The sequence below is a fragment of the Pseudomyrmex gracilis genome, unplaced genomic scaffold (genome assembly GCF_002006095.1).
Source record: "Pseudomyrmex gracilis isolate BER0280 unplaced genomic scaffold, ASM200609v1 scaffold_96, whole genome shotgun sequence".
NCBI lineage: Eukaryota > Metazoa > Arthropoda > Insecta > Hymenoptera > Formicidae > Pseudomyrmex > Pseudomyrmex gracilis.
Window position 1 is genome coordinate 161,621 of NW_018020680.1, and position 24,054 is coordinate 185,674.

Consider the following 24,054-nt stretch of genomic DNA (forward strand, 5'->3'; position numbering starts at 1 on the left):
ACCGAACGCGCGATATTGTTTTCTATTTCTCACAAAAATCAAGTGTTTCTCCGATTATAAATGCTGCGATAATATCAGAGTTTGAGTAGCCTGTGCTGAAATATATATACATATATATATATATATATGTGTGTGTGTGTGTGTGTGTATTGTGAAAACAAATTTTCTAAATTTTCTGGACCTCACGCGCACACGCACAGGTCTAAATATATCTGCATCTGATGTATATCTGTACACCAAAGCGTTTTCCGAACGTTGTGCTGATTAAGAAAAGGGCGAAGAATTGGTCGTCTGTCACCACATGACATCTTTTGTGAACACACACCGTCGATATAAAGAAGAAAAGAAAACTAAAGGGAGGAAGAGAGAAAGAGAGAGAGAGAGAGAGAGAGAGAGAGAGAGAGAGAGAAAGAACAACTAGAAAAACCAGGATATAAGACGCATCCCTCGCCTTACCTGCAACTGACCTTCCGAAAAATATATTTCTCTAGAAAACCTCGTGGGATCCATCTATGTGTTACGCACGCACGTTTCGTGTACTTTCTGAGAGTTCTCAGTTGTTGTTGAAACGTCGACCGCTGCACTTCCTGTGTCTCGGTTACAGACGATTGCCAGATGCTTCTTTTTACGAAGTACTGTCGCTGAGTAACGTCGCTGTTTAGAAATAATCGTGAACGGTTGTTTTATCACTATCTTATTTTCTATTATAGTTTCTGCTTCGTGCTATGTGAACAATTAACGGTAGTGAAATTTTATCTTGATTTATTCTTTACGGTTTATATACAATTAAGTAATCACGTAAGCTTGGCGCCCCGTTTGAGTCCCCAAATTCTCAAGGTGTTTTTATTTTGTCTCTATACACATCGCGGATTTAACGATGACGTGATTTGTGATAAGTTACGTGACAAATAGAAGAGTGCACAAGGAAGCGGCGCTTCGCGTGTGCTCACACACACGCGCACAAACAAGAAAGAACAAATGATTGACAATACTTGTATGTGACAAATATCCTTTGTGACATATGTTGCGTGACTCCGATTAAAATGACTCAGAAAATTACACGTCCGTCTGTCGTGGAAAATGAGTGTTCCTCATCCGAAAAACCGTGTTCGGATTTTCGCGAGGCTCGTCTCTCTGATCTGTACGTGAAAATTTCTCCGCGTCAAAATTTTCTCCGGAAGTCTTTTAGCAAATTGTCCAGGTTTGTATGAAAAATTTATCTCGAAATATCACATTGGTCAATCTTGAAATATCATATTATCAATCTGTTATTGTATATTAATTATAATGTGTATTATTACGTGTTATTTTTTCTTATCATTTGCTTTTTTCGAGATTAAGTAAAAGAGAACTTTGCACTAATCAAAGGTTTCTTCGAAAAAGATTTCTAATTTCTTGTAATTCCTCTCAAGTAAATGTTGCGTCAAGTGTCATTAGAATATTCGAATGGCGAACGTCGTATTCGCCGATGTATTAACGCGATATCTCATTAAAAACGCTGCAATATTAATAATGAACGATCTCAACGGGCTCCTAGCGGTAGATTATTAAAACACCCACGTGATAATAATATACAGTAATATTTGCCGCGTAGATACCAATCGCGAAGTGCGCAATTAACGTCATTAAATATTTCCTCACGACCTATTACGAACGAGACACGTTTTCGCATTTGTTTTATAAACGACTGTGCAGCGTAAAAATTACAGCGAAACGCTGGCGCATGCTCGTGTTATCGGATTATATTTGTTACGATTTAACGCGAGGATGAGAGAAATATAATTCATGCACTTGCCTGCGCGCGCAAAAGGAAGCGCGCGACATCGGCAGGAAATAAAATCGCCACGCCGGCAGTTTGGCGAAACGCTAACGCAACCACGGTTCTCGCATTTGCGAAGTGTTTGCGAAATATTTCGACCGGTTTCCTCTTTTGCGAACGCTGTCGCGTTTCCGCTATTCAGTTTTCAGACTAGTCACTTTGTCAGCCGCTCGTGCACTCGACTATACATTTTCGGCCGAACGAGCACGTTCGTGATTTATCTTGCGTCTCTTTCTCGAGTCCTCTTCGCGGTGAAAAACGACGCTGAATTTTTATGCGAGCGGCTTTATCTCGCGAGGCATGAGTAGCGCACGGCTTCTCCTCCGCGAAGAAGAGTTGCTTTTATCAATTTTTACCGGAAACTATCAGTTCGTCATAATTTTGAAAAATAACGTGTGTATGCGCGCGCGCTAGAGAGAAATGGATTGAAAGAGAATTTATTCGTTTCTGTGTTTTATCTGATGTTGAGTGTAACAAAACTTTTTGTAAGTCTTCCTGTCAATTTCTATATTTTTTATGTAATTTCATATGTAACATTTATATTTTTTTAATTTTTAACATTCTAAACGTTAACATTTAAATATTTTAATTTCTTTTCTCTTTTAATTTCCCAATATCTTAATTTTTTGAGAGAAGAAATGTCTCTTCATTTGAACACATTTTTTCTCTTAAAAACAGTAGCGCATAATAAATGTAAAACCGATAAGATATTTAGTTTTTTTTTTTTCTGGCTTATATGACATGTTCGAAACACACGTTCGAGGAGTGGATCGAGTCGGTAATTTGTCGGATCTGGTTTAGATCCGTCTTAACTCCGAACGCTTCGTATCTTAATCCGTCATAAGGATCGTAGGATTTTTTTTTTTTTTCAATTCCCGATGGGTCTTATGTGGATCAAAACGAATCAAGACGAACAAAACCGAAAAAGAATTTAGTGATTTCTAATTCTCGGGATTAGAAATTTCTCTAGAAAAAAAAAAAGTTGCATTTTTTTCTCAAAATTTGTCTCGGTTGACCTTTTTCCCCGCAGGAGGTAAACATAAATATCTAGGAATTGCCAAAACTGCGCTTGCAATTGGTTAAGAATAACGCGCAGGAACGGGAAAAGGGAGATAGAACATATCTCAAACTCTGACCTTCCTAAAACGTTAAAACGTATCGCAGAAAATTGAATTCCTGTGTTGACTGAACCTTTTTTTTTTTTTATTGCACGATAAACAAATAAGGAATATAAAGAAAATTCTTTAAAATTGTATTCCCTTTTGTTTTTTTATTATTCAATGGAAACAATCGGTCTTCAATTTTTATGAGACAAATAAACAGAAAATACGAAATGGTTCGCATTTGACAGTCGTCATTGGTCCGGTGACGAGGATGACGAAGGCATGAGGATGAGCCGCATAACGACCGAGCATCCTCTGACAGAAGCGACGATTCCTCTGGTCAGCCATTCGAGGCTGCAAGAGCCGTCCTCTTCACCGAATGTCGTCAATGTGTCCGCCGGCGGAAATCAAAATGCTGCGCATCGCGCGCAGAGCCAGCAAGAGAGCGTTCTGCAGAAATTCCGTAAGAGCTTCTCGCTGAGGTTTCACAAAAAGGGCAGCAAGGAGAGCAACGAGGAATGTCCTGTGGAGGATCACGACGGGCATCTGGACGACGAGGAAGGTAGAGAGACACCGCCTGTAACCACTTCGGAACAGAGCAATCAGCACAAAGACGACTCCTCCAACGACCAGAAATTCCGGTTCGTTCCTCTTTTTTTTTTTTTTTTTTTTTTTTAAGTTACATTTGCACAGAAATTGTTTTGTGAAAAATCTATTTGGAATTTACCAAGTCCGATTTTATGTAAATTCGATTTGCAACTGAATTTTGTTTAGATTCGGTCCGCTGGTCTGGCGTAGCAGCAAGGAGAGGAAGAAGGGCAACAAAGCCGCGCGCAACGCAAAGTGCAACAGCGGGGATAGCGGCATACAAATCGAGGTGAGACATGAACGATGAAAGTTTATAGGAGAGATAGGAATTTGAGTTTCTCGAGAGTGTCTGAAGGATTCAAGACGGGTTGGGGTTTCTCCAGCGAGAACGTCTTAGACGACTTTAGAAAGACGTCTTAATCCTTCCAGACATCCTTAGTAAAGTCTTAAGGCGACTTAAACGTCAAAGCGTCTTCGAAAGAGTTCGTGTGCCGTTTGACTGGAATCGAAAAGTGCGCGCGTTGACAGAAAGAAGTGTACATGTCGCAAATGTTTCACACGACTGACGTAGATGGTATCTGGTGGAGCGTTGACTGGGGGCAGCGGCGGCGGTATGATGGGTGGCGGTGACAGTTCCGAGTCTCATGATACGGACGACATTCCCGACGACACCGACAGTCCTCCGGCCCTTCGCAGGCGAGTCACCGACAAATCGCGGCCCCAGTCCGAGCTCGTCACCCAGATACTGATTGACAAGTTGAAGGTAAATTACGTTTCCATCTATCGGGTTGTTACAGTCGTGATTTAACGCTTCTCACATGGCTTGTTTGTCGCATGGCAGTACCCTATGTATTTACGACTGATATTAATCAACAGTACACATATACTAATCCGTAATTGTGTAAACATAATTTGTTGCTTAACACTTCCGTGATGTCTTCGAATTGTGATTAAAATAAATTATAAATATCTATGTGTGTGAAAAATTACAATCATATAATTATATAATTATAATTTATTATTGTTTTAATATAATTATGATTGATTATTGGTTTTTATTATATAGTAATAATATTACTATATTTGCTACATGTTTAATAATTAATTATATAATTATATTAAAGCGACGTATTTTTAATATACGTGAAATATTATATGTTTGTAATTGTTTGTTTTTTCTTTTTTAAAAATACTTTGCGGAAAATACGGTGATTAGTCATTAATAGTATAACGTGATAATCGTGCTTATCGTACTTCTCGCTTGTAACTGTTTCCTCTCCCTTGATAGTACGCATTAGTCATTTTTGTATACGATTTCACACTCGCAAAGAGAGATTCGTACTGTTCCACGATATCCGTTTTGTATATCACGAGCGTCAGAATATCAAGGAGAGGAAATGCGGCACAGCTCTTCGTTAGTCGATACGAAACAACTCGTGTGATGCGGTCGTTCGCGTTTTAACTCTCAATGTGAAGAGTTCGTTATACTACGCGATCGTTTCGCAGTTGTTTGAAATTGACTTATTTTGTGTGCGTTTAAACTGTGTACCACTATGTACAGTACAATCGATCAGTCGAAACTAAAGTCCATTCTTCCGTCGTTAACAAACGCGAAGAATAATGTCAGTAATTGGCAGAGAACGTGAAGTGTAAATTATCATTTATTCGTGAATGCGTTAGTGAGTTCTGTTATTTCTATAATCGAGAGAGAAAATTTACATTACGGTTAAAAGTTAAAGAATATTATGAAACACAATTTGCTCAATTAAAAATCATTTATTTAACATTTTTCTTTATATACAATGTGTATTGTATTATTTCATATTGTTTTATATTATTTTATATTATTTCATATTAATATATTTTATTTTATGTATTAATTTATATCATATTATTTTTTATATTTTTATTTGTATTCGTTTTCTGAAATTAAAAAAAATTAATGTACGATACAGATAATTATATATAATCACAAACACAAATTGGATGGAAAATAAATACTTTTTATTATTTATCCCATAGTAAACTGACAAACATTTAAAATATATAATGTACAAAAATATATGTAATATATATGTTATATTTTTACAAATCATATTTCGTCTTTAGTTTTTGTTTTTTCCAGTTTTTATCTTTTCGCGTGTTAATTCTGATACTGTAATTAAACGATATTAATTTTTCCGAGCATTGCGCGAAGAAAGAAATTAAATATTAATGCGAAGTATGTGTCGTGTCTTCGGGGCAACAAATTAATCAGCGCGACTACTCACGCGAATTAATCGCGATATCTCACGAGTGTCCGTGTGTGACTGTTCTAGGCGGATTTGCAAAACCGCACGTCGCGACACAATCACGTACGTCGCACGAACAGCGACCTGGGAGGCCAGAGACTGCTCCAATGGGACACCAGGTCGGGATACGTTTACAATTACCGCAGGATGCTGTCGACACCATCACCGATCAAAACAAGGCCGCCCAGGCTTAGCCCGAGGCACTCTTCCCATGATATCGTTACGCTCAGAAGGTGCGTTTAATTACCACCAAAATACCGCCGTTGTTGTTCGAGCAATCCTTCGCGCGTACGCCTCATTAAACCATCGTCATCTGCAACAAATCACCTCAGCTTCTTCACCAAGGCTGAGGGGAAAGCTCAGGCAATCGTTGCGGTTCAAAATTTCACGAAAAGTGCGTAGAGAATCTTTTTTTTTTTTTTCAAAAAAAAAAGTTTAGAAACTTTGTGAAGAAAAAACTGTTGAAAAAATTCTAAAGTAAAAAAACTGAACGCGTGTGAAACTTTACTATCAATTTAACTTGAAGTCTTTTCAAGAGGAAAAAAAATTTACCTTGTTAAGTGAGAGAATTTTAAATAGAAATTTCGAAGTTGCTAAAGAAGAAGAAGTAAAAGAATTTTTTAACTTCTTTTGCACAATTTGTTGATTAATAAAATAGACATTTCGTAAGTCATTTGTTAAATTACTTCCGCGAGTGCGTTTATTCTATTTTTTTTATGATAAAAATTATTCTTCTTTCTTCTAACTGTTTCACTTGAGATATTTCTGAACCAGTTAGAATTCGGTGAAACACGAGACGGGATTCGCAACGTTTTCTTGGGTTTCCGAGATTCGAGACGAGCTTTTACACCACAAGTGTGAAAAGCTAGCAGCGACGAAGAGAGGCGATAAAAAAAAAAAAAAAAACAAAAGAAAAATACAAACTTAAAAAGTTTACATATTATCGAACGCTTGTTAAGTTCGCTCACTTTAGCCGCACGGCCAAATCTTCATCAGTAGCCTGATGCGCTCGCTGCTTTTTTATTTTCAAATTAGTAAAAATATCTTATAACTTCCTCTATCACAAATGCGACACTCATTTGCATCGCGATTTATTTACAAACTCGAACCAACAAATCACCAACAAACAAACAAATGTAACAACTTGGGAAAACTTAAAATTCTTTGTTCTCGAACCTTTCCAGTAAATCGAGGGAGAATAGTGGTAGGTAGACGGGTATTATAACAAACCACCTTCTCTTAATCTTTCCTCCAGTAAAGAGTTGGTCTGCCACGCGTAACATACGTACCTACCTTGTCTCTCGTGTTGTACAATCTTTCTATCTCTCTCTTTCTCTCTCTCTGTATACCTATATCTATATATACATATTGTATACTACCTCTTGTAATACGTTGCTGAATGTTGTAAACGATATGCTTTTGATTACCTGAGTAACACACACGCTTCTGTTGATCCTGTCTCGCTCGAAGCCGCACGTAAACGCGGTACGGAAACGAATTCACATCAAATTAACATTTTCTCTCTGTTTTTTTGCCGCGCCGCAGTAACGCGAAAGGGAGGAGTTCTCGGACAAATTTGAGACGCTCGCTCAGCCAGCCACTGGGAATCAATCAGCTCTCGCCGTTAATGCGCACTAAAACTACAGGTAAGTCCAACTTCGCGGATGTCCTTCCGTGTTTTTTTTTTTCTCTGATTAAAAAGGATGAACTTCGAAGTTTCAACGTAGATCACGTTCCTCTTGTTTTGTCTGCCGAGCACGTGTACAAACTATCCACTTATCGCGAGAACTCGAGGTCACGCGTTTCTAGTCTCACCACTGCTAATAATAGAGTTCACATGTTAGTTCTTCTTTTTTTTTTTGTTTTTTTTTTTAATTTAACGAAGTCTAGTATTTTTCCAGGTTTTTCGATTGATAGCGTACATAATGTACTTAGTGTGTATTAAATATAATATTATTTATACAAATCTGTTGTACATTTTTAAAACATAATAAAATATAATAGTATATATTTAAAAAATTAATAATATATTAAATTAAATTTCTACATCCTCAAAAAGAATATATTGCATACAATGTGATTATAATGTAATTTGATATAATCGAATATATAAAAGAAACTAATGACGTTATTAGAAGACAATTTATTTTTAATAATAAATAATACACGTATTGCTTTTCGAAATATTTTTAATTAAAATATTTTTAAAATCATCGAAAAGAGAGAAAGAGAGCGGTCGATAAGATAAAGCGCACTTGCTGGACAGACGAATCTTTTACACGCAAGTAGAAAACCTTTGACAATATTTAGTGCACAATGTACTCTTCACTTCAGAGACCTTCGATTTATTATCTAGACATTACCTTGAAGAGTATTCAGCATGCATTCCTGTAAAAACGTAATAACAAACATTCACACATCGTGTTGTCGTCGAATGCACCTTAACGTAAGAGAGAGAGAGAGAGAGAGAGAGAGAGATAAAACAAACAAAGTTGCGAGAGTAAGGAATGGGACGTCTCTTGTGTAATAATCGCCCTTGTAAAAAAAAAAAAAAACGTTGCTTCGTATGGAAACGCTTCTGTTTTGCAAGTGAGTAGTAAGGAACGAGTCCGTCGTAGAACCTCGTAAAAGTGTTTTCGCCTTCGAGCATATCCGGTTTTTCATGAGGAATTCAACATCCCTCAAAGATGTCGTTTATTCACCCTCACGCTTTGCGGTTAAGTTTTGAAGTTTTAAGAGGTTCTTCATTGGACTCGCCTGCCTTCTCTCAAAAAATTTCATGAAAAACTTTCATTCTTTTCACGCCGAAACGCCACTGGTTGGCGCACACTGGTGGACAATTTTTTTGGACGAGAGTGACGTGTTGTGTGACATGTTGCGGAATAATCCGGAAGAACGCTGAGAGGAGCAACAAACATGTCCTCCGTGTTGTGGGACACGCATTTTTCATGCGAATCAATTTTACTCATTTATATAGCCATCAGTTGTTTTATTTATTTATTTCTTTAAATGTAAGTAGAGGAGAGAATAAGCGGAGCGAGAGAGGTCATCATTGTTTTAAAAAATCGATGTTTTTTTTTTTTTTTTATATTCACCGTATATTTAAAGAAAAAATTTTGAATATTTCGCAATCTGGAGAGACATTACTCCGCGTCTGCGCGCTTCTGTCTATAAACAATTTACATCTTTTTCGATTAGAATATCTGATATTTTTTTTTTTTTATTGAACTTTAAAAACACACTTTACATCAAATGAATTACAAATTACAGATTACAAATTAGTATTTGTCTTTAATATATGCAGATCGAATCTGCCATCTAGAGGCTGAAGCGCGAAGTAACTTTTTTGTTTTTCGCTATCATAGTGTCCTCGTGCGCTTGATAGACGATCTTGTTTACGATCCTCAATCTTTCCTTCAATTTGAATCCTATTTCCATAACGTTGTCCCGGGATTCCGCATTCGATGTCCAGACGCTAATCTTGTATCCCTTGGGCCTGGCGCCTACCACAGCCCCGCATATGTCGTCGGAACACAAATTGAAGCTTTCTCCAATGAGACACAGCAGAGTTTCTAACCACAAATCGTCCAAATCCTGCTGTTGCTTCTTGTCTATGTTTATTACCCATCGTCCTCCATATTTGTTCTGATCGGCCTCCCACATGGGTGGTATTGCTTGCTTAAACAGACTGTAATCACATCCGTTTTTCAACTCGGAGGCTGGCAATATGTGATGATACAATCCCCAAAACTCTTCGACACTGTTAAACCTCGCGATCTCACACTGGCAATCTTCCCATGGTTTATTTCTGTCAGGATGATAGTACCACAAGGTCCAACAATTTTCCAGCGGATGTTTCAGCAAGCACTCGAGCGAGAATTCACCGGTGTTGCCCGCTCCGGTTATTTGTTTTCGATTGATGAATTCTCGCGAATTATTTCTGGCCATTTTATTACACCGTATAATATGCCCGTGTGAAATCTATAAACTGCTGTTTACCGCTGTTTTTGCGACGTGTTTGTACAATCCGTCTTGCTTTTGTACTGTTTAGCGACCCACGTGGTCTCTCTCGCCAAGGTTTTCAAAAACAAACACGTCTGAGAAGCGGTCACTCGTAATGTGTTCCTGAGAAGAGAAGCGTGTACCTGACAGCGCGCGCAAGAGAATTTCTATCTATAATTTAATTATATTACGGAACCACGTGACAATCTCGAATAAATTTCGCACTTCTGCCACTAGATGCTCTGCATATCGCTGATGATTACTAATTTGTTATAAATAAAGCTTCTTCAGGGTTGTGCGAGAGGAGGATACAGGACGGGTGCGCGAGCGTGTTTTAATCCTCGACTCCGAAAATGCTCGTTTGTGACTGTGGAATTTATTCTCGCTTTGGTACAAAATAAAATCATGTCGTTTTATTTTTAGCGGCAAACAAATCGGTAAAATGATAAAAAGACAATGATATGAGCAAAGAGAGCTCCGAAACCTTTCCGTCGGACTTTCGAATATCCTCGCGCACGGCTCTGATAAATTTTTTTATACTAGGGTGCAATAAAGCTTGCCGGAGAAAAAACATGGAAATATATTGTATATTTACAAAGTTACTTGGCGAACGAGCAGTGAATGCAAATATTCAATTGGTTGATTGATCGAATTGATCAATTCGGCGATTGGTCAAGTTCGTTGTTTCGCTCAGTGTATACGCAGCTTGACGCAGCGTGACAAGAAACAACTGGCGATATGTATAGCCAATCAGCATTATCACATATTATATTGTACAGCACTCCAGGATCGACTCCTGCGACTCCTGACCCCGGTGTAATTTTTTTCAACAAAATTACTTTGTTAATAGAACCGTAAAGAAATGTAGTTTTTTTTTTTAATTTAAGATATAAACATCCGATTTTAGAGTTACATTTAATTCGAATTAAAAAACTATATGTAATTTACATCGGCGTTTGTTTTCCGTTGTATTGTTCTTCTTGCAACTCGAACCCTTAACTTCTGTTGAGCCGCGCGTATTTATATTTGTGCGAGGTTTAAAAATATATATTATAGTTTGATAAAAAAAATAGATTTTAAAACTTGAATATATATAATTTCTGTGTGATATGTTTAAAAACACTCTATATTAATTAAATATAGAAATACATTGTAAAAATAATTTACAAAAAAAGAAGCGCATTTATATTGTGGATTTAGTTTTGTAGAATTACATGTGAAAGAGAAGAAACAGAAAAAAAGACAAAAAATTCAAGGGAGATACATCACTATGTGTACAGAATTTTTTATCATCAAGTTTGCCCAAAGTAAAATTTTGCACAATTTGTTTTACAGCAACTTGATTGATGGCAGATTGGAGACACGAACTGAGTTTGAAATAAATCTCTTGATTTCTGTCAGATTATAAATGTCAGCAGAGCATGACTTGTAGAAATAGAAGTTTAATTAATTAATGCACACTTGATATCGGATTAAATTACGATGTTCAAATCCCAAATAATTTGTCGACATTACTTCTAGTCGTTATATACTTGTTTGGGATGTAACGTTGTACACGAAGCGTTTATCTTTGTCATAATGATCTCCCCCACTCGTGAAAACAGGCGTGAGATTACCCGGTGGCAACGTGCTATCCGAGGACGAGCAGGATGGGAGAGCCGGCACATCGGACGATGAGATGATGTCCGACTCTGAATCCTCGATCGCTTCCTTAACGGACAAAAAAAAGTCATTCGAGCAGACAATGGACGAAGAAATTGTTATCTTAGCTGAAGCTGTTTGGGACCACGTGGCTATGGAACCAGAAGAGCTGGCTTTTCGCGCCGGGGACGTGATTGACGTTCTTGATACTCTCGATAAGGATTGGTGGTGGGGCAGCTGCAGGGGAGAGCACGGATGGTTTCCAGCCGCTTTTGTCAGGGTAAAACCTTCCTACCGAGATAATTTCATTAATTTAGAAAAAAAAGTATGTATTTCTTATTTTGAAAATAATTCTATAACTCAATGTAACATTATTTATAAACATTTTAGATACAAAAATTGAATTGTTATTATATTTACAAATGCAATTATTATTTGAAGTTTAGAATTATCCTCTGGTTTAGGATGAATTATAATTCAATTTTGATGAGATAGGGCGTATCGTACCCTGTTATCATGTTGAACTCGTAAGCAAGAATTCTTGTTTAATGATAACAGCTTGAAATCTTTCAAAAGTGAATGTGTGTTAAATTATTTACTCACTGAGGATGACTAAAAAAATATAGTCGAAACGTTTGGAAAAACTTGTTGTAATGATTCACAATTCCATGCAAAATCCAACCAGTTCAGATACGCCCTATCTCATCAAAATTGAATTGCAATTATTAATTGTTTTAGTTTAGTGTTAACTTTTTATTTACTTTTTTATTTACTTAATTTATTGAATCATCTTTTTATTGACAAATAAATAAATACAACAGATAAGTTTAGTATTATAGAAGCAAACTTGTATATATCCGCAGTTGCGAGTGAGCCAGGAGGACACGGTGGAAGATTGTCTGGCGGCGATGGCCTCGGGAGGATCGCCGGTCACTCAGTTGAGAAGACGAACGAGCGTTTCCCTGCTCTCGAACGAGCAAGTGCGAACTAGCGTGGTTCGCGAGCTCGTTCAGACCGAGCGCGATTTCGTCAAGATTCTGCGCGACGTAGCCGAGGGTTACATCGCTGAGTGTCGCAGACGCACGGACATGTTCACCGAAGAGCAAATCGAAACGATCTTCATCAATCTCGAGGAGCTTTTGGATTTTCAATCCGAATTCCTCAAGGATCTCGAGACTCGCATCGACTGGAACGCGCCTCACAAAAGCTGCGTCGGCGAATGTTTTCTAACTCACGTTAGTGTTATTCCTGGTTCTTCGCTTCCTTCTTGTATAAAAATTCTCCATTCAGTCGCGATAAATTGNNNGNTNNNTTTTTTTTTTTTTTTTTTTTTTTAAGTTTTCCCGACTTTCGCAATGTGTCTTTCAATAAAGAAATTCAAAAAGTTAGAATAATATATGATACATAAACTCTGTAAGTTCATCTTTTATTTCCGTACTTTTCCGATTAAGTTAATGCCAGAAGAATAAAAGAACACACGAGCGTTTATTTATTTATGTTTGTTTTTTTTTTTAGAGGGCAGGCTTTCGTATGTATTCTCAGTATTGCAACAGCCACCCGATGGCCACGGCGACGCTGCAGGAGCTCTATCAGCACAATCGTTATAGCAAGTTTTTCGAGGCGTGTCGATTAATGAGAGGTCTCATAGAGATTCCTCTGGACGGATATCTGCTGACACCCGTTCAACGAATCTGCAAATATCCTCTTCAATTGGCGGAACTATTGAAGTATACGAAAACCGATCATCCGGATTATCACAAGATTCGGGAGGCTCTGGAGGCTATGAGGGACGTAGCGGTGCTGATCAACGAGAGAAAAAGACGGATGGAGAGTCTGGAAAAGTTGGCCGCCTGGCAGATGCGCGTAGAAGGATGGGAGGTGAGTTTTTTGAATTAAGATTATTTCGATAGGTGCATTTAGATTGATTTAAAGTAATCTATCTATCTGTGAAATTATATACAGGGCGAAGATCTCATAGAAGTTTCGTCGCAATTGATTTATCAAGGCGACGCAATGAGAGTGAAAACGGGTATGTGGACGAACAACATTACGCTATTTCTCTTCGATCATCAGCTGGTTTACTGCAAAAAGGACATACTCAAGCGTAACACCTACGTCTACAAGGGTCGCATCTATCTTGACACTAGCGAGGTGATCGACGTACCCGACGGAAAAGGTAAGTGCACGCGTGCGCGCGGAAATTCGAAACATAAATCTCAATTAAGAAATTTATTATTGTAAAAGTAAAATCGAAATAAAAATTAAATACACAAAGTTTTTTCAGTAAATATTTTATGGGAAAGAGGAAAAATTCTTTAAAAAATATCAATGATTTCAACGGTTTTATGTTTCGTTAGATCTTCAATCAGGAGTGACAGTGAGGCACTGTCTAAAGATATACAGCTGCGTCCGGGATAAATGGTTGCTCTTCTGTTGCCGCACAGCGGAAGAGAAACGCCGCTGGCTCGCGGCAATGGCTGAAGAACGAAGATTGGTGGCTCAAGATAGAAATGATGGGTTAGAATTTCCAGCGGCAGCTAGACAGCTTGCCAGGATCGCCGCCAGAAGACAGCAGAACAGACCGCCGATCAAACCACGCAGTAAGTTTATAAAACTTCTATTTTTTTAAAAAAAAAACCTTGGTTTTTTTGTTCCCTACCATCAACATTAATTATTTATATCTGTTGGAATAATTCAATGTATGTAATAAATTTATATTATTTCGGGTGTCGCAGATAAAACATACAAGAGAGAGACTGCGTACGAGATGCCGACGATGGTCGGACAGCAGGGCAGCACCAATTCGCTTGGACGAAAAGTCGGCACCTGGTTCACATTCGGTAGCAACAAGAAAAGCACTCGGCTTCAACCGTCCTGAGACAGGCCCACCTTCGTGCCGTACATTGACTTGTAAAAACGCCGCGGCTAAATGGGCGCTGCATTGTCATGTCGGAAATTTTGACTTAACTAGTGATTATTCTCCGAAACTTAGAGATCGCTATGAGATAGAGACTTTTTTTTCAAGATCACTCTGATCGGATCACTCAAACGAGGTAACACTACTTAGCGATCGTTCCTATTTAACATAATTTTTGTGCCAATCGACGAACGATCCACTTAGATCGTCAAGAAGCACCGACGAGACGAGCAGCGCCTCGTCACTTATATGTACGGCACGAAGGTGTTTAAATAGTTCGCAAGTAGATTTCATCTCGCAAGAGATATATCTCTTTTTCAACTAAAGTAGTAAAAGAAAACGCTGTAGATTTCATCAGATTCGATCATTGTCATCGCAATTTGAAAGCAACGTCAATATGTAACTTTTCAGTCGCTGACTCTCGCGAAAATAGATCAAAGCGTCATATCAAAGCGCGCGCTTCTATATTTACCGCAGGTAAATCCAGGTGAGACTTTATTGTGTTTTAAATTCGAATCAGGACTGGTTTTGTCTCTTTGAATCAGTGATTCTTCAGATCAGAGAGAGAGAGGGCTTTAAATCAATCTTCTTTGATACGATTGTACTTTCAACATTGTTAATGTTCGAAACTTATTGTTTAAAATCTTTTCAAGTAATTGTTGAGAGAGAAAGAGAGAGGTGTATAATTGATCTTGTAGATATTTGACATTAGAAATTATTGTTACTAACAGCGAAGATATAGAGATTAAGATAATAGAAACACACTTAGAAAAGTGTGCGTGTGCGTGTGTGTGTGTGTGCTATGTGCGCGCGCGCATGTGTGAGTGTGTGTATGTGATAATAAATGATAAATGTATAAAGTCAATAGCGGGCTTCTGCGGTACTCAAGAGAAAAGTATTAGTCAACTTTTCATTGCAAATCCACGATACATAATGAAGCATGGCATATATGTATTGTTATATATATACATATATATATATATATATATATATATACATATATATACGCGCAATATCGCTTTTCGAACCGAGCAGCTGGATGTCGTATTGCATATATACACGGCTATAAATTTTGTATGATAATCGAAAGACTGACGACCAAGACGCTTCCTGCGAAGGGAAATCGATTATAAATTTTGAATGAGAAATGCCATAGGATCGACATAACGTGATTTCTGAATTGAATTTGTTAAACGATCTTCATCCGCCTTATGTTTGTAGATCCGTTTGACTGTTTCGAGAATTTTGTCTGAATCTTTTTTTTTTTTTATCTCTCAGAAATAATGTTAAGTAATAATTGTCGTGAGTGCGAGTGGTTGGCAACAAGTTCGATGACGAAAAAAAAACAAATCCACATCGGATCAGTTTAGCGCGAGATCAATTTTGAGCGGAACACGATGATGAGATTCCGCATTTTATTACTTTTCTCTCAACGAAGACAGGTGTATTTTGTATTTAGAGAAAATCTCCAGCGAGCTATGCAAGGTAACTTTTACTGCCTAACTAATGTTCGTTATTTTACATGGTTGTGTGTGTCGTATTACTCGTAGTAGTTTGTACAGAGTTGCTTATTGGTGGAAAGGTAAGAGAGATTGAGAGAGAGAGAGAGAAAGAAAGAAAAAAAATTTCATTTCTACGCAAAATAACAGAGCGGCAGTATTATCATACAGATTAAAAAAAAAAAAAAAAGTAATTAAATATTTGTAAATATTCGCATATCAGGCCTCTTTGTGTGATTGCGACCAAGAAGCGATAAACTTCTTTAAAAAGAGAGAGAAAGAGAGAGAGACGAGAAGGAAATGATCAAGAGATCTCCGAAGTTTTTTCTACTCTTGTACACAGAAAGAGAGATACGTGAGAGTTCGGTAACGAGTCAGTCAGAATGTAGAATCTTTATGTTATAATAATAACACAACACGTATTATTGTCTCCAAACGCGGTCCCTTGACGAAAAGTTCGATCTTGCAATCTCAGCGCAACTTATACTCTGAAAGTTTCCAACACTGCCAATAAGTTTTAAACAAATTTTTTTTTCCTTTTTTTTTCTATACACTTGTTATTGTTTTAAATTATTGTCTTTGATAAAAAAAAAAAAAAAAAAAANAAATGAGGAGATCGGTACTTCCGGTACTTTCTCCGAGAGCGAGGGACAAGCGCGTTTTTCTCCGTCTCTTCGGGAATCTTTGTGTCTAAAGTCAAGAAACGTAGCACAAGAAGAACGAAGGGGAGATGCACTTATTACGTTTTATATATGACACAAACACAAAAAAGGTTTTATATATTTTTGCTTATTTCCCGACGACGTAATTTACTATATACGAGGACAATATAAATGATAAAAAAAAAAAAAAAAAAAAAAAAAAAAGAATGGATCAAGATTCCTAAATGTACAGAAAGAAATCACATTAGCCTGTTGATGTTTAGATTTATTAGAAAAGACGCAGATCCTGTTGCCGGACCCTGAACTCATTTCAGAGTTATTTTTATAGAGAAACTATTTCGTATATTGGTTCTCAAATGTGATTTTTCCTAATAAGTATTGCTATTGTACACGGGAAACTGCTTTAGTGGCCAATGTAAGTATAAGGAACAGCACAAAAAAAAAGTTAAACGTTAAGAAATACGCGCGGCAAGAATATTCTTGGGGGAATATAAAATATAACAGAAATTCGCATCGTCTCTGAACAAAAAAAAAAAAATTGTGTGTACCACGCGATCAAGCCATCACCATTTTACATTTACGAGTAATGTAATTGCACTCTCTCGTCACGACGAAGAAGTCGATCGAAAGCCCGTGATGATTAAAAGTTCATACCTCGCACGAGCTCTCCTATATTGACAAGTGAATTACATATCTTATCGACACACAACCCGATTAATTCACAACACAGAGGATGTTCGACAAGAGGATGTGCTCTGTCTTCTTTTTTTTTTTTTTTTTTAGAAATAGTTTCATTTGGAAAAAAAAAATGATTAGACAGAATTACACATGTAGCATGTATATCTACAGAAAATTCGAGGGAGAAATCGCTAACGAAGCAATAAATAGTAACTAAGCGTTACTGTTATGATAATTTAAGCAGCTACGTGTTTTATATACATATATGTTTTCTCTGAGAATTTGTGTGTGATATAACTCGTACGCTCTGACAACCGAGAAAAGTGCGGAGCTCGTTTTTTTTCCACAGCGAGATCTCTCTAAAGGTACTACGATCTAATAGGAGAAGCACAAAATACCACTGTATTGCTCTGTTTTCTGTACATACATGAATGTATTTTGTAAGTGTAAATATCGTAGGACTTTCTTGTTAGAAGAAGCAAACTTCAGCACGTTGTAACAATAAGTAACTTCTATTGTTAAGCAATATATCTCTATGACGTTCACGTGATTCATTATTGATTAACGGTAGTATCGTTTTGTATATTTGTATATATTTCTAATTTAAATTTTTTTTTTTTTTTTTTTCTAACGGATGTGGACTGTCGTCGCGAGATCGATTGTTCGTGTATCTCGATTGATCGTTACATATAATTATATTGTTTACGATGTGTACAGTAGAACGCGTTATATTATATGATTGTCATTGTTTTTTTTCCAGCCGCCGAGCTTGAAAGCGACTGAGTTACAAATATGTAAATAAACGTTTTATAAACTATTACATCATATTTTCTGTTTCTTCATTTATTAATAAAAATTCTATATATCTAATTTCTATCTAACAAAATAAGTGGTGATATAGCGATAGAAAGATTTCAGATATTGTCTACTGTTAATTTCTCATTAAAACTAGACAACTGTAAATGTACTTTTCTCCGAAATCTCAGCTTTTAACTTTGAATTATCATCTCTCAACTGATTTACGATTTGTCGCAGTTCTTTCACTTCTTCCGTCAATTGAGATCTTTCATCCATGACTTGTGTTAACTTTTCCTGAGTTTCTTTTAACTCTGTTATGTACTCGCAAGCTCGTGCTAATATGCCTCCTTTGCTCTACGAACAAATCAATATCGTTAGAGAGAAGAAAAGTTATATAACATATTTTAAAACCATTTTAAAATAAACAATCAAACAATAATCTTGAAAACACTCACTTGTGATTCAAAGCTGGATTTTGCATCTCCTTCTTTGTTAATATCTTGTTCGCACTCTTCCAAAAGTTTTCCCAGTCGAGAAATCCAAGTATTAATTTTGTCTCTTCTGCGCCTTTCCACTTCATTGTGAGTTACTCTTCGTCTGTCGTCTCTCTATAAATATACTGTTTTGACTTTCTCTACAGGCAAAAGTAAATGTAATATATACATATAACTAACACACAAGATAAATTACTTTTTTCATAACTGGAGCAGCATTCTGTTGTCCATTATCTATCTTCAGTTTAGCTACACGAGGTGAAACTCTTGTAGATTCAGATGTTACAATTTCATTGCTGTTACTGAGCACATAGAATTGACCATTGAGCGGAGAAGTCAAAATCTGTACAGTGTTATTCACGGGAGTAGCTACCGCAACCTCATTGGTTTCTCGATGAGTGTCACCAACTTGCATAACTTTATACGTCACTGTGTTCTCACTTCCTTCCTTGACAGCATACAGGTGATACTGAATGTTATCATCATCAATTTCTGGCTCAGGCTCACATTCCACCACCTCTGTGTCTTCCAAAGCCACACCGACACTTTCGTCACTCATATGTTCGTCTGCAATAGCACACACGAGAATAGTATGTAGTTTTTGATATGAAAATTATTTGGAACAAAGAAACGACAAATAATCACATTCAACGATCAGAACGATTCTGTACCTACTAATGACATATTGCTACGGTATCTTTAGGATCAATGTTTGTACGCAGTCGTTTCGTGTTTCGATTCGAGGATAACAAAAACCAATTACTATATCTTCGAACACAGTTACATACATTGCCCGTCGCCGTTCGTGTCACAAGTGCCGATTCCAAACCTTTCGATTTTTACACGGCAAGGACACGAAACGGGTTTTTAAATATCGAACTTTTATGCGGAAAATGTCCACCAGTAAAGTGACAATTAGTTGTGCGTTAATACGTGCGTAACAACATGCAGCAGTTACACAAATTTTGCCCTTACCTTTAACGATAATATTTATATTTTTAAATTGATCGGCCATTTTTACAAATAAAATTACATATATTTTTAATTGTTAATAGTACAACGAGATTGTCAGTGGATTTCTGCTGCGCGAGATAAACACTGCAAAAACACCAAGCTTACGGCTTTTACACCTGTTTACGTTGGTTACGTTCAGAAAACTCGCCAGTTGCCGAACAATTGAGGTATATTATCAAAACTTGCGACGAGACTATTCGTGAAAATCTATCACGAATTCCAAAAGTAAGATCCAATCACAAGCGATGATTTCTCGACCGTAGTCCCAACTGTGTTGTGTTTTCTGAACACATATATTGTAAGTTTCACTTGCCGTTCGCAACGCTCACGAAATCATTTTATCCTTGTTGTTTATCGAAAGTTAAACAAAAAAGATACGATAGGTAACGCTCGCACGAGCGTTGCAAACGGCAATTGGAACTTATTTTCACCATTTTCACCCTCGGTAAATATACCGCAGTCAAAAAAAAAAAGCGGTTAATTCGCCAAAATGTGAGAATCATCAGATATATAACCACAGTATTGTTTATATATTAAATACTGTATATATTCAGCGTCAATGTCATATTTTTACGTATGTACCTTTGCACGTGAAAAAAGTTTATTAGTCGTAACCCCACAAGCAAACTTAACCAATCACGAAGCGTGCGAGTTCGATAGGGAAACACGTGTATCCAACGATCAGCTGTCAACTACTACTGACAGTAAGCTGCTAATAATTCTAAATGAGTACGAATGAAGACAACGAGAAGTAAATGTCTTTTTTTTTTATTCTGACGATCCGATCGTTTGAACGCGACATTGACATTGTTGATTACCCGATCTTATCATCAGATAAGACCGAAAAATGTACGAACAAGCCGCAAGTAACTGGGCCATTGGTCTGTACTCTCTGTTTGATCCAACGAATTTTTTGCCTTTTCTTCCGAATTTATGGAACAAACAAGCTATCAGCTCGCGATATCCAAACGTCGCGAACACCAAAGTACGAAAGACCGATGTTCTCGTCGGATATCTCGTTCTACTCTGGGTGATACTGTATTTAATCTACAAGAAGTGTCTTAACGTGAGTTTCGGCATATGAAAATATTCGGAGTAATCTTGTATTTATATTAAATGCACAAAAATAGGACTATCTTCTTTACGCATTCTATGATTTATCTATTAATACAGTTACTGTTCAGGCGTATGCGCTTTCCACTAATACAACGAAATAGAATAATCTGGGCAACATGGAACTGCGGTGTTTGTTTTGGAAGTATTTGTTACATGAGGTTGTCAGCTATTCAAATTCAGAGTTTTGCAATCCACGAGCAGCAAATAACATACCTTGAAATGGGAATTGCGCTTTACAAGAGCTTTTACTTTTATCAAGCAGGAATTGACATTCTCTATCATGGTTCTTGGCTGAAGGGTTTTGCAAACTTACTCTTTGCATCATTTATTCTGAATCCATATCACCAGAAGTAAATTAGTCTATGTCTAATCATTCTATTGTAAATTATTATAACATTTTCTTTAATCGCTTTATGTATTTTATGGATCTTTATTTTTTTTAAATAATATTGAATTTGCTACAAAATCTTTAACAAATGTTTGTATTAACATTATTGTATTAACAGTTGACATAACTGATGCTTCTGTACATCTAATTTTTCAGATGGTGTACAATTACAAGTACTTTTTTAATTTATAAAACTATTGACAGTATAATAATTAATGTCTGTCGGATTCTGTTGTGCAGTTTTCAAACTATGAGATCAGCCTGCAAGCTGTTGTTCCTATTACACTGTCTAACTTGGTTGGTACACGTTATATTGTTTAGCATCAATGTTTATTCTACAATATATATAATATATATAATACATAGTAAATATTTGTCTACAGGGCATATTTATACTTCTATTATGTGCCTCAATACATGCTTTGGTCAGAAGAAGTAAATTATGCACAAGTAGAACCTGGCTTATGGCTATGGTTTGCGGCAGAATGCTTAGATTCGGTAAGAATTATTTCTTATTTGGAATATATTCAAAATGTGTGCGTATTATAATTAAAATTGCAATTAAAAATTATTTTAATATTATATTTAGGTATGGCTAAAACTTGTTAAACATGCGAAAGCCACTCATTGGCTTGAAATTTGTCTTTTTCCACCTCCAACACAGGAAGCAATTGAGTTAGCAGGCATTCACAAAAGACATAAAGAATCTCTGAAAAAATATAATGATAGTTTGTCAAAGAAAGTTGAATTATGGCAGACACTAGTTTGTAAGTTTTTTGATGATGTTTCTGTCAGTTGGAATTTAAAGTGGATTATAGTGTATTGTATGTACATTTTCAGGCGCGATGGCAATCAAAAAGAAGATTAGAAGGCTTCGTGAAGCTAAAAACAACAAATTCATCGAAGAAAAAGAAGAAGCAAAATTCGAACATATGTAAAGGATCAACAAATTAACGAATTTATACAAAAATACTCTCAAAAATTAGCATTTAAACACTTACAGGAAAGGATGTATAGAAGAAGCTTGTAGAAAAATTTATATTATAAATATACATTTTTTATATAATGTAGATAGAGAAGTTTTGTTATCATACACACACATGATGTTTGATACTTCATATTTGTTTTTTTAAATATCTTGTTGTCACATATGTGTATGTATATATGTATTAGGAACGCTTTTATAAATATTGAAATTACCTATTTACTATACTCTAAATAGCTTATAGTAAAACGCACTCTTAATCATGATTTTACGTAACTCATACATACGAAAATATAAAAATTGGTTTTACCACGCTTGGTTTATTTGTACTGTAACATTTATAGGACACTGTTTTGTATAAAATTAATTGTGTAATCAATGAAACTTATTTTATCCAATAAAATCTACAAGTACAATATTGAAAAGCAATATAATAAAATATATAGACTAAATAATAAAAAAAAATAAATCGTAACAGAAAATTTTTATTATTTAATACAGCAATTGACAGCAATTCTATTATGTGATAAAATATGCAAAATTACATTTGCGAAAACAATTTGAACTGTAAAAATTAAAAATTGAAAAAAACAGAAAAGACATGTAATATTGTATCATAATGATACAAAAATTTAATATTTTATTTTGCACAACATATACACACGTCTTCTAAGAAGAATTAAAAATATAAATATACAAATTATATATATATTTTACAATCATTACAACTGTGTTATATTATTGTTTTTCTTAATTTTTATATTTGAACTAAATATTGCTTCAAAAACTTTTCTCTCTGTAAATGGAACATTTCTCTCTGTTAACTCTTGCAGTACAAAGATCAGAAATGTTATAACTCTCGTAGTAAACTACGAGAAAGTGAAAATACATTTGAATAAAAATTAACGATTTCATTATAAGAAAAGTGAGATTACTTTAAATTTATATCATTTTACTTTACTGTATCATTTTGCTCTGGTAAATCATTTGCAATTGAAACAAAATATTGTAAGATATTTATTATGCATAATATTATATAATACATAATAGTAATAATGCATAATATATAATATGAAGTATAAAACATGAAAAGTATAAAATATATCTAATTACATTAAAATAATAGAAACTTACTTTTTGCAGAAAGTTATAGCCAAGAAAAAGACCAAATGCGGTGAATTTTAATGGGCGATGTATTATATGTAATCCAAACTGAAAAATCTACACACAAACAAGACTGTTATTTTAAATACAAATATTTTAGTGTCTTTTTTAATATATAATATGAAAATAGATATGAATAGATATATAATATAAAAATAGATTACCTCATCGTAAATATCAGCATACTGAGAGAAATATGTCATTTGGTGAATTACTTTTTTTATTTTTTTAGCCTACAATATAATTTTATATGTATACATATTTTATATGATTATACATAATAATTAATTTATATAATACGTTTAATATATTTTAATATATATGTATATGTATATATATATTATATATATATTAAATCCGACAATTAGTGTAAAATCTCTCGTAGGCAAAAAGAAGGAGTAAAAAAACTGAGTCGAAAAGTGAACCATTTTTTTCTATAATATATAATAAAAAAGTAATTATTGAATAAATTAAGCCAATTAGCGTCAACCTTTATTCGGGCGCACGTCAATGAGCCGCGCGGAGTGCTCACGCACATCAGGCGCGTGGTTCACTGACGTTTGGCTAAAGATCGGCGCTGATTGGCTTGATTTACTCAATATTACTCCTTTATTATATGTAACAGAAAGAAATAGTTCGGGACTTTTTGACTCAGGTTTATTTTTTTTATCTGCCTACGAGAGATTTTACACATTAATTGTCGGATATTCTGTATGTTTTATATGTATGAATACATACATACATGTATACAGGGTGTCCCAGAATTGGTTTAACATCTCTCGTAGGCAGGTAGAAGGAATAAAACTGAGTCGAAAAGTCCTATACCATTTTGCTAGATTTGCAATAGTTACTGAGATTTTAATTAACAAAGATCCGCGAATAAGCGTGCATCAGG

The 24,054-nt window shown here is 35.7% G+C and overlaps 4 protein-coding genes across 9 annotated transcripts in view; 2 read left to right on the plus strand and 2 right to left on the minus strand.

The window, feature by feature from the left end:
- LOC109855726 (spermatogenesis-associated protein 13) overlaps window positions 1-17,337 on the plus strand; it is a 51,961-nt gene extending 34,624 nt beyond the window's left edge. For 2 of the 4 annotated variants that reach the window (XM_020430265.1, XM_020430264.1), the window contains 11 exons: window positions 3,171-3,563; window positions 3,697-3,799; window positions 4,082-4,273; window positions 5,829-6,034; window positions 7,347-7,447; window positions 11,408-11,724; window positions 12,308-12,679; window positions 12,960-13,322; window positions 13,407-13,620; window positions 13,802-14,044; window positions 14,171-17,337. In XM_020430265.1, the coding sequence (XP_020285854.1) occupies window positions 3,171-3,563; window positions 3,697-3,799; window positions 4,082-4,273; window positions 5,829-6,034; window positions 7,347-7,447; window positions 11,408-11,724; window positions 12,308-12,679; window positions 12,960-13,322; window positions 13,407-13,620; window positions 13,802-14,044; window positions 14,171-14,322 (2,656 nt within the window). In that variant the 3' untranslated portion in view covers window positions 14,323-17,337. The remainder of the gene's footprint in view (window positions 1-3,170; window positions 3,564-3,696; window positions 3,800-4,081; window positions 4,274-5,828; window positions 6,035-7,346; window positions 7,448-11,407; window positions 11,725-12,307; window positions 12,680-12,959; window positions 13,323-13,406; window positions 13,621-13,801; window positions 14,045-14,170) is intronic. The other 2 variants (XM_020430266.1, XM_020430267.1) reach the window with 2 other exon arrangements.
- On the minus strand, window positions 8,015-10,808 carry LOC109855730 (eukaryotic translation initiation factor 4E-like). The gene has a single exon (XM_020430272.1). It carries the CDS (start codon window positions 9,747-9,749, stop codon window positions 9,120-9,122), a length of 630 nt encoding a protein of 209 aa, XP_020285861.1. The 5' UTR covers window positions 9,750-10,808; the 3' UTR covers window positions 8,015-9,119.
- A 458-nt stretch (window positions 17,338-17,795) lies between the features above and the next one.
- LOC109855728 (upstream stimulatory factor 2-like) lies at window positions 17,796-19,687 on the minus strand. Of its 2 annotated transcripts, none has more exons than XM_020430270.1 (4): window positions 19,468-19,687; window positions 18,689-19,059; window positions 18,454-18,606; window positions 17,796-18,352 (listed from the first exon to the last, which is right to left on the minus strand). In XM_020430270.1, the coding sequence occupies exons 1-4, from the start codon at window positions 19,505-19,507 to the stop codon at window positions 18,149-18,151; spliced, it is 768 nt and encodes a 255-aa protein (XP_020285859.1). In that variant the 5' UTR covers window positions 19,508-19,687; the 3' UTR covers window positions 17,796-18,148. The 2 variants fall into 2 exon arrangements, with proteins under 2 accessions (XP_020285859.1, XP_020285860.1); XM_020430271.1 differs by lacking the exon at window positions 19,468-19,687 and adding an exon at window positions 19,164-19,434.
- A 123-nt stretch (window positions 19,688-19,810) lies between these two features.
- On the plus strand, window positions 19,811-22,080 carry LOC109855727. 2 transcript variants are annotated; one of them, XM_020430269.1, is made up of 7 exons: window positions 19,811-20,210; window positions 20,341-20,572; window positions 20,680-20,972; window positions 21,167-21,307; window positions 21,394-21,508; window positions 21,600-21,777; window positions 21,851-22,080. In XM_020430269.1, the coding sequence occupies exons 2-7, from the start codon at window positions 20,354-20,356 to the stop codon at window positions 21,946-21,948; spliced, it is 1,044 nt and encodes a 347-aa protein (XP_020285858.1). In that variant the 5' UTR covers window positions 19,811-20,210; window positions 20,341-20,353; the 3' UTR covers window positions 21,949-22,080. The 2 variants fall into 2 exon arrangements, with proteins under 2 accessions (XP_020285858.1, XP_020285857.1); XM_020430268.1 differs by having other exon boundaries at window positions 19,812-20,257.
- Window positions 22,081-24,054: the final 1,974 nt, after the last annotated feature.